We start from the raw sequence: 13,726 nt of genomic DNA on the forward strand, positions 1-13,726 counted from the left end.
TTTTATATTAAGCAAACAAAAAAGATAAAAGGATTTTCCATTTTCTATTACATTTATCTATTTACTGTTTGAATATATATATATATATATATATATATATATATATATATATATATATATATATATATATATATATATATATATATATATATATATATATATATATATATATATATATATATCGTTTACATCTGTCGCTATGGTAACATTTTATTTTTAGAATGCAAACAATCTCACGTAGATTTTACGATGGTTGAAAATTTGTCAATATTTTAATGAATTTTATTATTTATTTTTACGTAAATATTTAAAAAAATAATCTGGAATTCTCTATTTTATTTTAAATTGAAATTTTTTAGATTTTATTTTTAAACTTATTTGAAATTTTAGTTTGCCAGACTTTTTAAATCACACACACACGCGCGTGCGCACACACGCAAGATATTTCAAATTTCAAATTTATTTCGAGTTTTTGAATAAATTATCGAAAGATGAGCGATACTGAAGATGTTGATGAGCCCGAGCCGGAACAAGATGGTAGTCAAAAAAGTGACAACGAAAACGATTTGGAAAAAGAGGTAAAAACACAAAAATATTGCTTATGCTACTTATGCACTTATTGTACCGCGCTATTTTTAAAAATACTATTTTCAAGTTAAAGTCAAATTTTGCGATATCTTTTTTATTATTAAATTGTTACGTGAAAATACAGAATGGTTATAAAGCATCTCCTCTCCTACATGCGAAGAAAGGCTTTCTAAATAATAAATTTATGGTTTCAACACTGCACAATAAGTGCATAAATCACTAAATAATTTAAAATGGAATAAACGTTAAATTATTATTTTTTGAGCACTCATTAATTTCTTTGAGTTTTTTTTGTTGTTTTTTTTTTTTTTTTTTTAGATGGAGATTGATAATTTGGATTGTTCGAACTACTGTTCTCTGTAAAGGTGACTATCGGTATACCGTGGCCAAATCACTGCAAAAAAATCGTCCACTCCATCAAACTTAAACACCAACTCTGGAACTCGAAAGCGAAATAAAACGAAATTTATTTTTATTATTACCAGAAAAGATGTATATCTCATGTTTTTTAAAAAATTTTATTAGCATCTTTTTTAACTTTTTTTTTGTCTACCAGATTATCCAAGAAAAAAAATCAATATTTAGAGATTTGAAAACGGGGGGGCACTTACGACAGTGGCATGAGTCGACTGAGACTAGTTATCGACCCCTAAACGCCCTTTACCGGCAGTTATGTGAACCTCAAATATAAATAAGTGTTTCCGAAAACGCAAAAATATATTATAATGAAATAAATAACACAAAATATAGGAAAAGCGAAACATTTATAGATTGTTTTTTGTTTGTTTGTTTTTTTTTTAGAATTATTTGGGGGGTTTTTCTGTAAAATTGTATGAAATGTTGCAACATATAATTATTATTAAAAAAAAAAAATTTCCACAATAAGATTGTATAAAAATATATCAAAAATAATTTTAGTTTTTCAAATGTAGCAAAATATAATTGTAAAAACATGAAACATTTATAGAGTTTTTTTGCATGAACTTTTAGAAAGGTACGAGTTATCGACCCTTGTTCTTTGAATGAGAAACCGCCTTTATCGGCCGTTGTTGAAACTAAAATACACACATTATTCGCCTCATGACACTGTCGTACAGAAGTGCCAAAATGGGTGTTTAGTTTCAAAATTTTGGTCCATAGTAGTCACAAGAGAATGAATATTATTTTATTTTACATATTATTTACCATATTTCCATAACCAGGCCGAATTCACACTAATTGTATCTTGTGTAGTTTCTGACTTTTAGCCAAGATGCACTCACACACTTTTGTTAAGATTTTATTTTATATAAATAGATTAGTTACATAACATTTATTTTTTAAATGCATTTTGCCTTTTCTCATGAAATGTTTTTTTTTTCTGAATTTATTTTCATAAAATTCAAATTAACAAAAGTAGTGTGAAGTCTGGTGAGTTAGAACGAAAAGAAAATCAGTTGAAAATGTAATGTTCTACTAATATTGTCCAATTCCACCTCAACAAGCAATACTCGTCAAGCACTTTAAAATGTTAACTTCTACAGAATTTGAACCGAAGTCAGTTTTTGTAGGTGCACTTACTGCACTGCCTGGCCTATTTACGAAAAAGATATTTACTCAAATAGGTACGCATTGAAAAAATAAAAGAACTAACAATTTTATTTCATTTCAGTAAGAAAGATATATAGGTACGTGCAAAATGAATGCCGACGCTCAAAGTGTACAAACATTTTGACCCCTCCTTTTTCTTAACCAATTTTTACTAAATTTTCGGTATATATCAAATAATGATCACGGAATATAATGAACCCATTATTTTTATTTAAATCTTTTTATTTAAATTTAAGTGGAAATGTATTATTTTGTTTAAACAAAAAATATATTTACTAAAGCTATGGTTTTCAGTCGTAAAAAAATTAAAAAAATACAAATTTATTTTTGCTTTCTTTTCTTTTTTTAAAATAAAAACAAAGCATCATAAATTATAACAATTAAAATAAAAACAAAGCATCATAAATTATAACAATTAAAATAAAAACAAAGCATCATAAATTATAACAATTAAAAAATAATTTAATTTTTACAGGAACATTACTAAAAAAGCCCCTAAAGTCTGTATTAGTGAATTTTTTTTTTTTTTTTTTTTTTTTGACATAGGCGTCACCACTTATCAAGGCCGTTAGGCCACTCAAGGATAAGGGTTAAAGAGTATAGAGTAGTCAAAAGGACAATATAGTAATCGATAGTAATGGAAGTTCGGTAAATTTGTTAACTTAAGTGGAACGGCTCATCAGAAACTTGTTCACGTTGGACTTGAAGACAACCATATTATAGACAGCTGGAAAGCAGGAAAACGGAAGACAATTCCACAGGCGTGCAGTTCTAAGAAAGAAGCTTTGATCATGGAATCTATGTTTAGATTTAGGTACAGATAAAGAGTGGGGAAAATTATTGATAATGTTTTCAGCTAGTCTAGTCTTTCTTGTGAAAGTTTGGCGAGGGGGGACCATAGATTGAAGCTCAGTTGAACACTTTCCATGAAAATAACGATAAAGCAGAGACAAACTCGCAACATCTCTTCTGTAAGATAGAGGATGCAGCGAAGAGAAAAGGACATCTCCCACCAGGCCACGAAGTCTATTTTGAACCCTATCAAGGCAGGACAAGTCTTTTCTAGCAGCTCCTGCCCATATGTGGCAACAGTATTCCATCCTTGGGCGTATCTGGCTCTTATATAGATAGAGAATTGCATCAGCAGTGAGATATCTAACTCGGAAAAAAAAAAACTCAAACTACCGATATTATCATTGAATTAAATATTGTTTATTCAATATTTTCACACAAATAAATTATAATTGCAAAAAAATATTTCTTCTTTTTTTTTTTTGTAGATTAAAGGTTTCGCATAAGTTTTATATGTAAGATTCTAATATTTTCCTAGCTTGCATGAATTTGAAACTTACATACATAATTTTCATATAATCTAAAAAAGAAAAATAATACTTTTTTTAAAATTTAAAAGCAAGAACACAGAAAAATAATTAAATTAAATAATGATAAATTATACAAACGTTCATGATAGGATTGTATGGATGTACGCCTGGGGAGAGGGGAAACAACACCCTCTACCTCCCTTTAACTACCTGACGTCATTTTCAGACAACCTTTTGACTGACATTTTGGGCTTCCTTATAATCTGTTTACACAACTTCCATTTTGTTGTGATTCTGCAGAGGCAGAATCTCTTGCTTTTAGGGGTTGTGCGCTTTTTTAAAAATATTTTTTAATTTATTTTTATTTATAAATTTTTTCATTCTGAAAGCAGATGTTGTTGGCCACATGTTAACAATCACAGAAATCAAGGAAAAGAGGTGGACCTTTTCCAAATTCATAGAATTCCTGGGAAATAATGACTTACAAACTGCAGTTTCTTTAGGGCTGGTAAGTAACACCAGCATCTGCCAAAGTTGTAATAATCCTAGGTCATTAAACAAAAAGTCCAAACATTCCGACAGATTTGTGTGGAATTGTCTGTCATGGTCTTGCAAGTCCACCGTCAGAAATTGCATGGCTTGAAACACAAACTTTTATTGATGGATAAGAATTTGATGTTTTATTGCAGCCTTGTTAATTTGAATTTGAACATCCCGCATACCTGCACGATGTTCAAACTGTAAAACTTGAGTACGCATATATATTTCTTAGAGGATTAGAGTTAGGGTTTTACGTCTCTCCTTCTTACAAGCTTGGACTCATATTAATGATGTTTGGAGACCTTTCTTCTTTCCTCTGAGAGACTATTCTACTTAACTAATTAGGTTTCATTCCTTGACGTAATATAGTCTCCTTTAAGTCAGCTAAAAATGTTGATATAATTAACTATTTGACCGAACCAACCGCCAACTCTATTGGAATCATAAATAAATAGATCCTTTTTACCAAAAGCATACACATTCTACTCAGTAGAGATTTAACTAACACTTCTTTCCAAGCACCAAACTCAAGGGAGATGCAAAATGACGCAATGGTTTTGTAACCTAGAAAAAAGACAATTGGTTTTATCATACCGGGTAAGTTTGCCTTTCATTCATTGTGTCAATTTCTTCTTTGCCAGTTAGTTTTAAATTACATAGTTTATTTTGCAAAATCAATAATATTAATTTGATTTGTGCTTAAATAGTTTAATTTGCAGAATCAATATTTTAAATTTTAGTTTGCATTTAAATTGCAATATGTGGATTAGTTGGTTTAATAGCTAAAAAAAAAAGTGCTTTAATTAATTATAATAATGGAATAATCGAAGCTGCATACTGTGAATTTAATTAGTTTTAATTGATTAAAAAAATGTGACTTTTAAATAATTTGAATGCCTTAAATTGTAAATTTATGAATTTATGTGATTTTACCCTTGATTGCACATTTACGATCTGCTTATTTTCGAGTTTGAGTGCAATATTAATTACTTATGTTGGTTGAATATTTGAGGCTGCTAAAGTTGTAATCTGTAAATTTATAATTTCGTCTAGTTTTAATTTCAGCTAAATAACGAAATAAGATAATTACTTGTTTTAAAATTTGCCTATTAATAGCAAACAACAAAAAAATGGTGTCAGTGGTTTATTGCGCCATTTTTTTAAATAACCTCAATTTGAATATAATATTTATTTAAGGTTGTATTGTCAAAATAAAAAGAAAAGGAAGAGGCAATTTTTAAGTTATAAACTAAGATATTTTTTTACTGTCTTAATTTAATTTGATCATAGAAATATTTTTGTCAAAACTTAGTTTTTAAGCAAGCCTTTGGATTTAAATTCCATTATGTGGATCTAAACAACATCTTGAAAGGTGTGATTTTTTTTTTCTGCTTAGCAGATATTTGTCGCAGAACTGCAATTTAATATTTAGAAGATAGGTTTAATCTCTCTTAAAAAAATAGTTCTTTTTTGGGTTTTTTTCTTCAATTATTATTTTTAATTGCATTGCTTGTTTGAAATTAAAATAAATTGTCAATTTGAGGAAGATAAAATTTTATTCTCTCCCTTGATTTTCTTGTTTATTGCATCTTGTTGATGGATTTTGTTTTGAAAAGTCTTTTATTACCGTTCTTCTTTCGCAATTAATTCAGTTGTTACTATTTAATGTTCGTTGTCAGTTTACGAGACGTTTATTTATCATAATGTCTTTTGCTAAAGACTTGTTTGCCTGGATTGAGGCTAAAAAATGTGTTTCAAACACTGTGAAATGGCCAAAGGAAAATCTCTCGCTGCCTTCGAGTGAGTCAAGAGCAGTGAATGTAGAAAAGTGGCTAAGTGAATTGGACGATTTTTTCGTCCGGCTCATTTTGAAATCTCCACAGATTGATGCTTTGTCAAGATTCCAAAATATTTTCTTCCAATATTAGAGGAGTATTACATGAATTGAAGCCTGGTCATGAGGTTACGGATAAATTTGGAGTGTCCAAATTTTAATGGGTCTCCTTCGACTGACAAGTTCGAATTTAGAACTTTACTCAGAAGATTTGATTTCTGTAGCACCAATTTGGGGGAGGCGGACAAATTGTTTCTCCTTAAAGGAAAAAGCATATCACTTAATCTCTAATATGGATGACACCTCCGGCAATTATCTTGTCACATTGGATTGTTTAAAGGAAAAATTTCTGAATCCTTCCCTTATCAAAGATCAAATGTTAGAAGAAATAATTCCTTACACAGTGCAGATAACAGAATTAGAAAAACTGAAAACCTTTGTTGAACAGGTTAAACTGGAGTTGTCTGATTTAGATAAGTCTTTCGGAACAGACTTTTTTACAGAAGGATCCACTTTGGGTACTATGGTTGCCCATATATTGTTCTGCAAGTTCCCTATAAATGTTAGAAGAGAATTAACGTCAATAACAAAAGAATGCTATCCTTCGTTCTTAATCTATCATGTCTAACCTTTTGGCATAATAGAATTTTTGCAGGCAGCAAGCACCTTTGAATACAAAGAAGCAGGAAAGTTTCCCACCCCAACATTTTCTTCTATCCGTCTTCTTTGTCTGAAGTTCAACACAATATGGTGGCCAGCTCAATTAATAAGACAGTTAATCGTAAAAGGGGCTTGAATTTTCCTAAACTTCTCAATAATACTTGTGATCAATAATACTTGTGATCAGTATAAATTATGTAAATTGGCAGACAACAATATTAAGGACTGCTCCAAGTATTCTTCATATGATTCAAAACGCCAAAGAGCTTCAATTATGTAGCAAGTGTCTTGGTGGTCATTCGGAACAAGAATGTAAGGGGAAGAAGGGATTTCCTTACCCATGTGCTAGTTGTGGGTTAATCACTCATTTTTCTGTAATGTGCCCCAATACATCAAAATTCTTTGTTGGAAGGACTTCCTTATCTGATGATGAAAATTGTATATTCCCTGTTATCAGAATCTCCTTGAAAGGTAAAGGACCCCAAGTGTTTTTCCATTGCATTTTGGACACTGGGAGTTAAAAATCTTTTTTCTGCCAGACTATTTTGCAGGAACTGAAATCTAAGGAAAAATTAGTACCTAGGCCTGTAAATACGTTTATTGGAATGAGGTTTATGGACCTCCTAAAGCTTGATGTCTCCATAAAATTATGTTCACAGAAACCCTTTCCTTTCACTGCCCTATTCACTTCAAGTTGACAAATTTGACGAGATTACGTCTAACATAACTGAGGCAGGTTTTTGTCTCTGTCATGGATATAAGGATCTAAATAGCAATGTACTACATGGTCTCATCGGACTGGACTTAATCCAATGAATAAAAAATTTCTATTTGGTTAAATATCTTAATTGAACTGCTTAGAAAATTTCAAATAGTTATTCTCTTTGGGAATGTGTGTAATGTTTTGAAGTTCAAATCAAATAAGGAAACTCAGAATGAGGTGCCTCCCTTTAATCAAGTTTGCCGATCATTACTTGCTTGTTCTTCATATTTGGTGAAGTGCGTATTAAATCTTATCCCCTCCTATTCGGACCCGCTTGGTCCATTTTTTTGAAGAATCTTTCTGTAGAATGCAGGATAGAAAATTTTCTTTCACTAGATTCTGTTGGAATCAATGAAAATGCTAAACTGCTTTCACATGATGAAGCAAAGATAGCTGAATTCAAAATAAAACTATCATACTAAAAGATAGGAAATATTATGTGGATCTGTGAAAAGTTGGTTCGGGTATGCTTTCCCTGAAGATTATGCAGAGGGTGACTGTTTCTTTAGAGAAACAAGGTTTATACAACGAATGTTTACAAGTGTATGAAGATTATGAACAAATAGGTAATCTTGAACCTTTCTCTGTTATTCCTGGTGAGTATGACAAATACTGTTGGATTCCTCCTGGATCCGTTTTTAAGGAGGGCCTTGGAGTTATCACTAAAATCCGCCCTGTTTTTAATTGTTCTTTAAAAAAGCAGGCAGAGGGGGAGGTTGTTTCCATTAACAATGCAGTGAATGCTGGTGTGAACTTAACAGCACAGCTGCTCAACTTATAATTGGCCTTCAGAAAAAATAACTATGTCTTATTGAAAGACCTCCATAAGGCTCTCTCACAAATTCGCCTGCATATTGAGCAGGATAAAAATAGTTTCTGTTTCTTTCTCCAAATAAATAAAAACTTGTGCACCTATTGGTACAATTCAATGATTTTTGGTTTTAATGCCAGTCCCTTCATCTTGAGTTACATACTCAAACTTCATGCTGAGAGATATGACTCTGATGAGTTTTCTTTCATAATGACCACCAATTTTTATGTGAATAATTTGGTCACTACTGGGCATGATTACGAATCCCTCTTTGTGGTGTATAATACCGTACATGAAAGATTAAAGGATGCTAGGTTCGATCTTCAGTCCTGTTATTCAAACTGTACAGAATTGCAGAGCAAAAGGGGTCTATCACTTCCTCTCTTCCTACCTTTGAAAAGGTCCTGGGGCATCGTTATTCCCATAGTTAGACTGGGGCCTATTTAGATAGACGCAAAAGTCAATATGAAATGTGGGCTTCTTTCTCAAATTTCGAGTATATATGCTCCTTTATCTTTACTGTCCAGTTACTATTCTAGGCAAGAACCGGTTTAGCCAACTATGGAAAAGTAAGCTGACCTGGGATCAGTAGATTTCTGTCAATCTTACAGCCTTGTGGCAAGCTCTTGCAAAATAGTTAAACAAATTAAGTGATTTCGAGTTCCCCAGACATGTGATGATGGAGGACTTACCCATGGAGTTTATATGCTTTTGTGATGCATCTAAACTTGCATATGGGTTTTCCCTTTAGGTAGAACAAGGAACTAAATGCTCCCTGTTATTTGCTAAGGCAAGGGTGGCTTTCATTAAACGGAAAACCCTTCCTACTTTAGAACTTATGGTTATTTATCTGGCTCTTAAAGTTGTCCCTAATGTGCTGAAAGTTTTGGGGCCTATCAATATTCATTTCATTTTTCTTTTATCTGACGCCCAAGTGTCTTGGGTTTTTAATGGAAAAAGGACTAAGAAAAACATTTTTGTGGAGAACCATGTATTGGACATTAAAAAAAATACTGAATGATTTTAACCCAGAATTCAAAATTCTCCCTTAGTTCAAATATGTTCCTTCATCCGAAAATCCTGCAGATTTATTAACTAGAGGCTTTACCACCTCTAAGTTTGAGCAATTATTCAATTTTTGGGTACACGGTCCCAATTGGTTAAATTGATATACCATTGACTGGCCTGTGTCTCCTTTGCCTTGTCTTAATGATGTGAGCAAAAAAAATCATATTGTGTATGTTCTTAAATGGTCCCTATATTGACGAGAACAGCTTGTCATAAATATCACTGAATATTCTTCTTTGACCAGGGCAATTAATGTCCTCGAGAAGGTGTTTTGGTTCTGTGATAAGTTGAGGCACTGAAACATGGATACCAATCATAGAGCTAATTTTCTACTCTTTTTTTATATGCAGAGGGAAGAATTTCTCCATGAATTGGAATACTTGAGCCAACTCCAAAGGTATCTGCTCTTGGCTTGTTTATCGATAAGGATAGTCTGGTGCAAACAAAGGGTCGTATTCAGAATTCTAACATCCACCCCTTTGATTCCCTATACTTGTAGGGAAACATCATCGTTTGACCGAATTAGTAATTAAAGAGGCACACTTAAATTGTTGCCATCTAGGAACCAATTTAACTCTTTTAAAGTTGAGATTATCTGAATTTTGGATTCCCAAAGGGAGGCAATCAGTAAAGAAAATTTTATGCAGTTGTATTATTTGTAAAAAATTAATTCTTTGCCATATAAAGCCGCCTTGGGTTCTAAACTGTCCACTCATCAGGCAAATTTTGTTCACCCATTTCAACAAGTGGGTGCTGACTTTACTGGTTATTTTTTGGTAAAGCACAATGATGAAGATGTGAAAATGTTTGTCTTATTGTTCATCTGCATGAATCTGCGTGCTGTACATCTGGAGCTTTTACCGGATATGAGCATTAGATCTTTTATATTAGCATTTATTAAGTTTACCAATCTGTTTGGTGTCCCTAAACATGTTTATTCAGGCAATGCAAAGACTTTCTTGGCGTCTGGTATCTTGTTATCCAAAATATTCGTTTTGGATGAATTCAAAGAAAATTTCACGTTGACTTCCATTAACGATCTCACCATTTCTCTTTATTCAGCTTGGCAAGGAGGTGCATGGGAGAGAATGATAAAGACATTCAAACAATGTTTGAAAAAATTAATAGGTAGAAAGAAAATCTGCTATTTCGACTTTTTCCGAAGTAGGAAAAGCGATCAATGATCGACCGCTTACATATATTAGTGCTTCTTAATCAGCTCTTGATATTTTAATTGCTAATCACTTTCTACAAGCTGCACATCATTCTGTGGTCACAGCCAACAAGCATCCTCCACCACAGTTCAATCTCTCTCCAATGTCACTCCGGTTGCTAGTGCACTGGTATCGACCCATACGATCAGTTCCCGGCTGTCCATGCACCAGTTCACACAAGCTGAATTGTTCCATTTTACTGTGTCTACCGTGTTGTACATCATATGCCGGAGTAGGGAGTTTGACACCTTGTTGTTCCAGCCGTTTGTGATTGAACAGGCTCTTCTCTTTATTACTCCACATGCAACATGCAGCCACGCATGGACTGGGAGGTGTCCTACGAGCTTTTCACACAAGAAAAATACAGTCCATTGTGTTATGATATTGGAAATTTGTGGGATTGCATTTTCTCGTTTCCAGTGCGGGACACCATACTCTCTTAAGACTGTCAGTCCCAGCATGTGTGTGCCATCCCCAAGTCATTCCGAGTTTGTGCATTCAAGTCCGAATCGAGCTAAATGTTCCCAAACTCTTGAAGTGGGCACAACATCTTCAAAGATATCATCGATGTAAGCTGATGTTGCATTGTGCACAGCTTCCTCCTGTGATAGCACCCTGCTAACGATAGCCTTCATTATAAGGTGAGCCATGTTCAAGCCAAACTCTAAACATGTCAGACAGTATCCTTTTCCATCGACCTCAACCATTTGGTATGGTCACAGTGTCTTGTGGACTCGTACTTGGAGATATGCATTACTGGTCACACTTTTGCCTTATTCTGCTTCATCACGGCTACCAATGGAATTAATCCTTTGGGAGGCTCGAGGCACAAGCCAACCCTTGGTCCATCCATGCCCAAAGTTCTTGATCATACTCTGGTCGAATCTCTGCAGCCACTCAATATTCCAGCACTCCATTATGCAGTCCTTCAGGTGGGCACTTATTTGCCCATTTCCATGCCGCTATCCGTGCTTGCTCCTGATGGTCAAACATAGCAGTAAAGTCCGGTTCACTGATGGAGATAGCTGCATAAGTGGAAAATTTTCCAACGCTGATCTGGGCTGCACCCATAGGTTCAACAGTGATGCCCTCCCAATGCTTTTATCACATTGATCCCTAACAGCAGATCAAATCCTAGTGGTTTGCTGCATACCACTAATGCATCAATCCTAACATAGTCACTATCGCTTGTCGAAATAGTGACTTCTCTTCCACAGCATACGCGGGATGAGCCTCCAATAGTCAGAACATCCACTTTTGCTGTCTTCTAGGATCGACATTGATTCGCATCTGTTATTGTATGTGAGCGTCCTGTGTCAATACCGAACACTGCATTCCATCAATGTAGATGACAATCTCTGGGAGCGCTGCATTTATATCTTGGTGAGGGAGTAGGCAGGCGCTTATACTTTGTCCCTATGCTTGTTTTCTGAACAATCCTGGGCCCAGTGCTACATTGGTAACAATACTTTCCACGTCTTCGGAAATTTCTTGCTATGTGACCCTTGCGGCCACATTTGAAGCAATTTACTCCTCCTGTGCCTGGACTATCCCCAGCAGGAACAACAGATTTACAGTTTGATGAACTCACAGCTGCAACCATGTGAAGGCTTTGGTCCCTGGGTGACGTCAACACCCTTGCTCTTGCTATTAAGTCTCCCATGGTTAGGGTCTCGATTTTTGGTGCCTGCTGGAGTTCAATGGATATGGCATCAGGGAAACCTGTGACAAACACCAGTTTGGTAAGTGGTTCTCATCCGACTTCCTCAAAACCAGCCAGTCCAACCAATTGTTTGATATTGTTCGCATACACGTCCACCTGCTCGCCAACCCATTTCACCATGGTTAACACATCATCCATGAATGCCTCCTTTAATCGAGTCTATCTGCTCGACATCAAGTTAGTCAATATCGCTCATTTCTAAGTAGAGGGCCAATGCGTCTCCCTCCAGGTACAATGGCAACAGGCTTGCCACATCGTCTATCTTTTGGAGTTTCGTGACCAACCTTAACTTTTTAGCCATGCTAACTACATTTCCTCTGCCAGTAAATGGCTTCACCATGTCGCTGTTTAGTCGCATTTTTGCCAAGATAACGGCTGGAATAGCTTGAAGTGTTGAAATTAATGTTTTAACTCACCAAATAAAAAAAAATCCATCATTCGTACTGACACATACAAAAAATAACTGCGATTGCGTAAAGCAGTCTTCTCTAGATTTCTCAACTCTTCTTCTTTGTCATCATCATTGTTGTCGTCATCACAAAATCATGATTACATTTCAACCCTCTAGCAAAAATATTTATATACAGACTTTTAATTGCGACAGTACTACGATTTGCATATCTTTTTTCCCTTCTTTTCCTTTCCTTGTACTGGACGGATCCGGGTTCGAATGATGGTGGTTTTTGTGCACATTATTTTGTAACCTCAGTGTTGTTCAATTCCGCCACAAAAACATTTTTCATTATATATTTAAAAAAAAAAAATTTTATGTGTACTATTATTTTTTTCCGTTTGGAAATTAACTTTAGTCTTTAAAATGCCATGAAAAAGTAGTCAGAAACCTACAAAAAAATATGATAAACCGGCTTTATGTCCCCTTATTTTTTTTTCCACCATTTTGGCCTGTAACGAAACATTTTAATCAGAAAGATAACAAAATATTTCATAAAACTTGCGGACAACGTTCCGTTAAAAAAAAGATTAAAACAGAACGAAATTTAAATTTCCATTCCATTTTTAAAACAACCATAAAACAGAGTGTTCTCTGCAAGTTTTACCAAACATTTTAGTAGGAAAGATAACAAAATAGTAATTCGTTCTTATGTTCATCTTTTCTGGTAATGATAAAAATAAATTTCATTTCATTTCCTTTCCGAGTTCTGGTTTGGTGTTTAAGTTTGATGGATGTGGGCAATTTTTTTAGTGGTGATTTGACCAGGGTATTCCGATGGTCACATTTACCACTGTTCTCATTTTGGATGTTCTCTTCACAACGTTTTGGCTAATTTAACTTCCAACCTTCTTCAGGTGTATCTTCACAATGTTATTGGTGAATGTTTTTGTTCTTTTTTTTTTTCTTATTGTTCTTTTTTCTGTTTCACAAAGTATCACACATTTTGAATTCTAGGTTCGTAGAAAAAAAAAGAACAAAAACATTATTTTTCACCATTCACCAATAACATTGTAAAGATACACCTGAAGAAGGTTGAAGGTTACATCGGTCAAAACGCTGTGAGAATAACACTCAAGATGAAAACAGTATTCTGAACAAGCCAAATAATACAAATCATTTGTTGATGTTCACCTTACTGACTAAATAAAGATGGTTATTT

At 34.0% G+C, this 13,726-nt stretch overlaps 1 protein-coding gene across 2 annotated transcripts in view; it reads left to right on the forward strand.

The window, feature by feature from the left end:
* The first annotated feature begins 209 nt into the window (after nt 1-209).
* The window catches only part of LOC145269201 (leucine-rich repeat-containing protein 23-like), a 578,101-nt gene continuing 564,584 nt past the window's right edge, over nt 210-13,726 (forward strand). Inside the window, exon 1 of one of the 2 annotated variants that reach the window (XM_080124821.1) lies at nt 210-578. In XM_080124821.1, the coding sequence (XP_079980947.1) occupies nt 492-578 (87 nt within the window). In that variant the 5' untranslated portion in view covers nt 210-491. The remainder of the gene's footprint in view (nt 579-13,726) is intronic. The other variant, XM_080124822.1, reaches the window with a different exon arrangement.

The sequence above is a fragment of the Euprymna scolopes genome, chromosome 4 (genome assembly GCF_053919585.1).
Source record: "Euprymna scolopes isolate OS-2025 chromosome 4, ASM5391958v1, whole genome shotgun sequence".
In the NCBI taxonomy this organism is placed as follows: Eukaryota; Metazoa; Mollusca; class Cephalopoda; order Sepiida; family Sepiolidae; genus Euprymna; species Euprymna scolopes.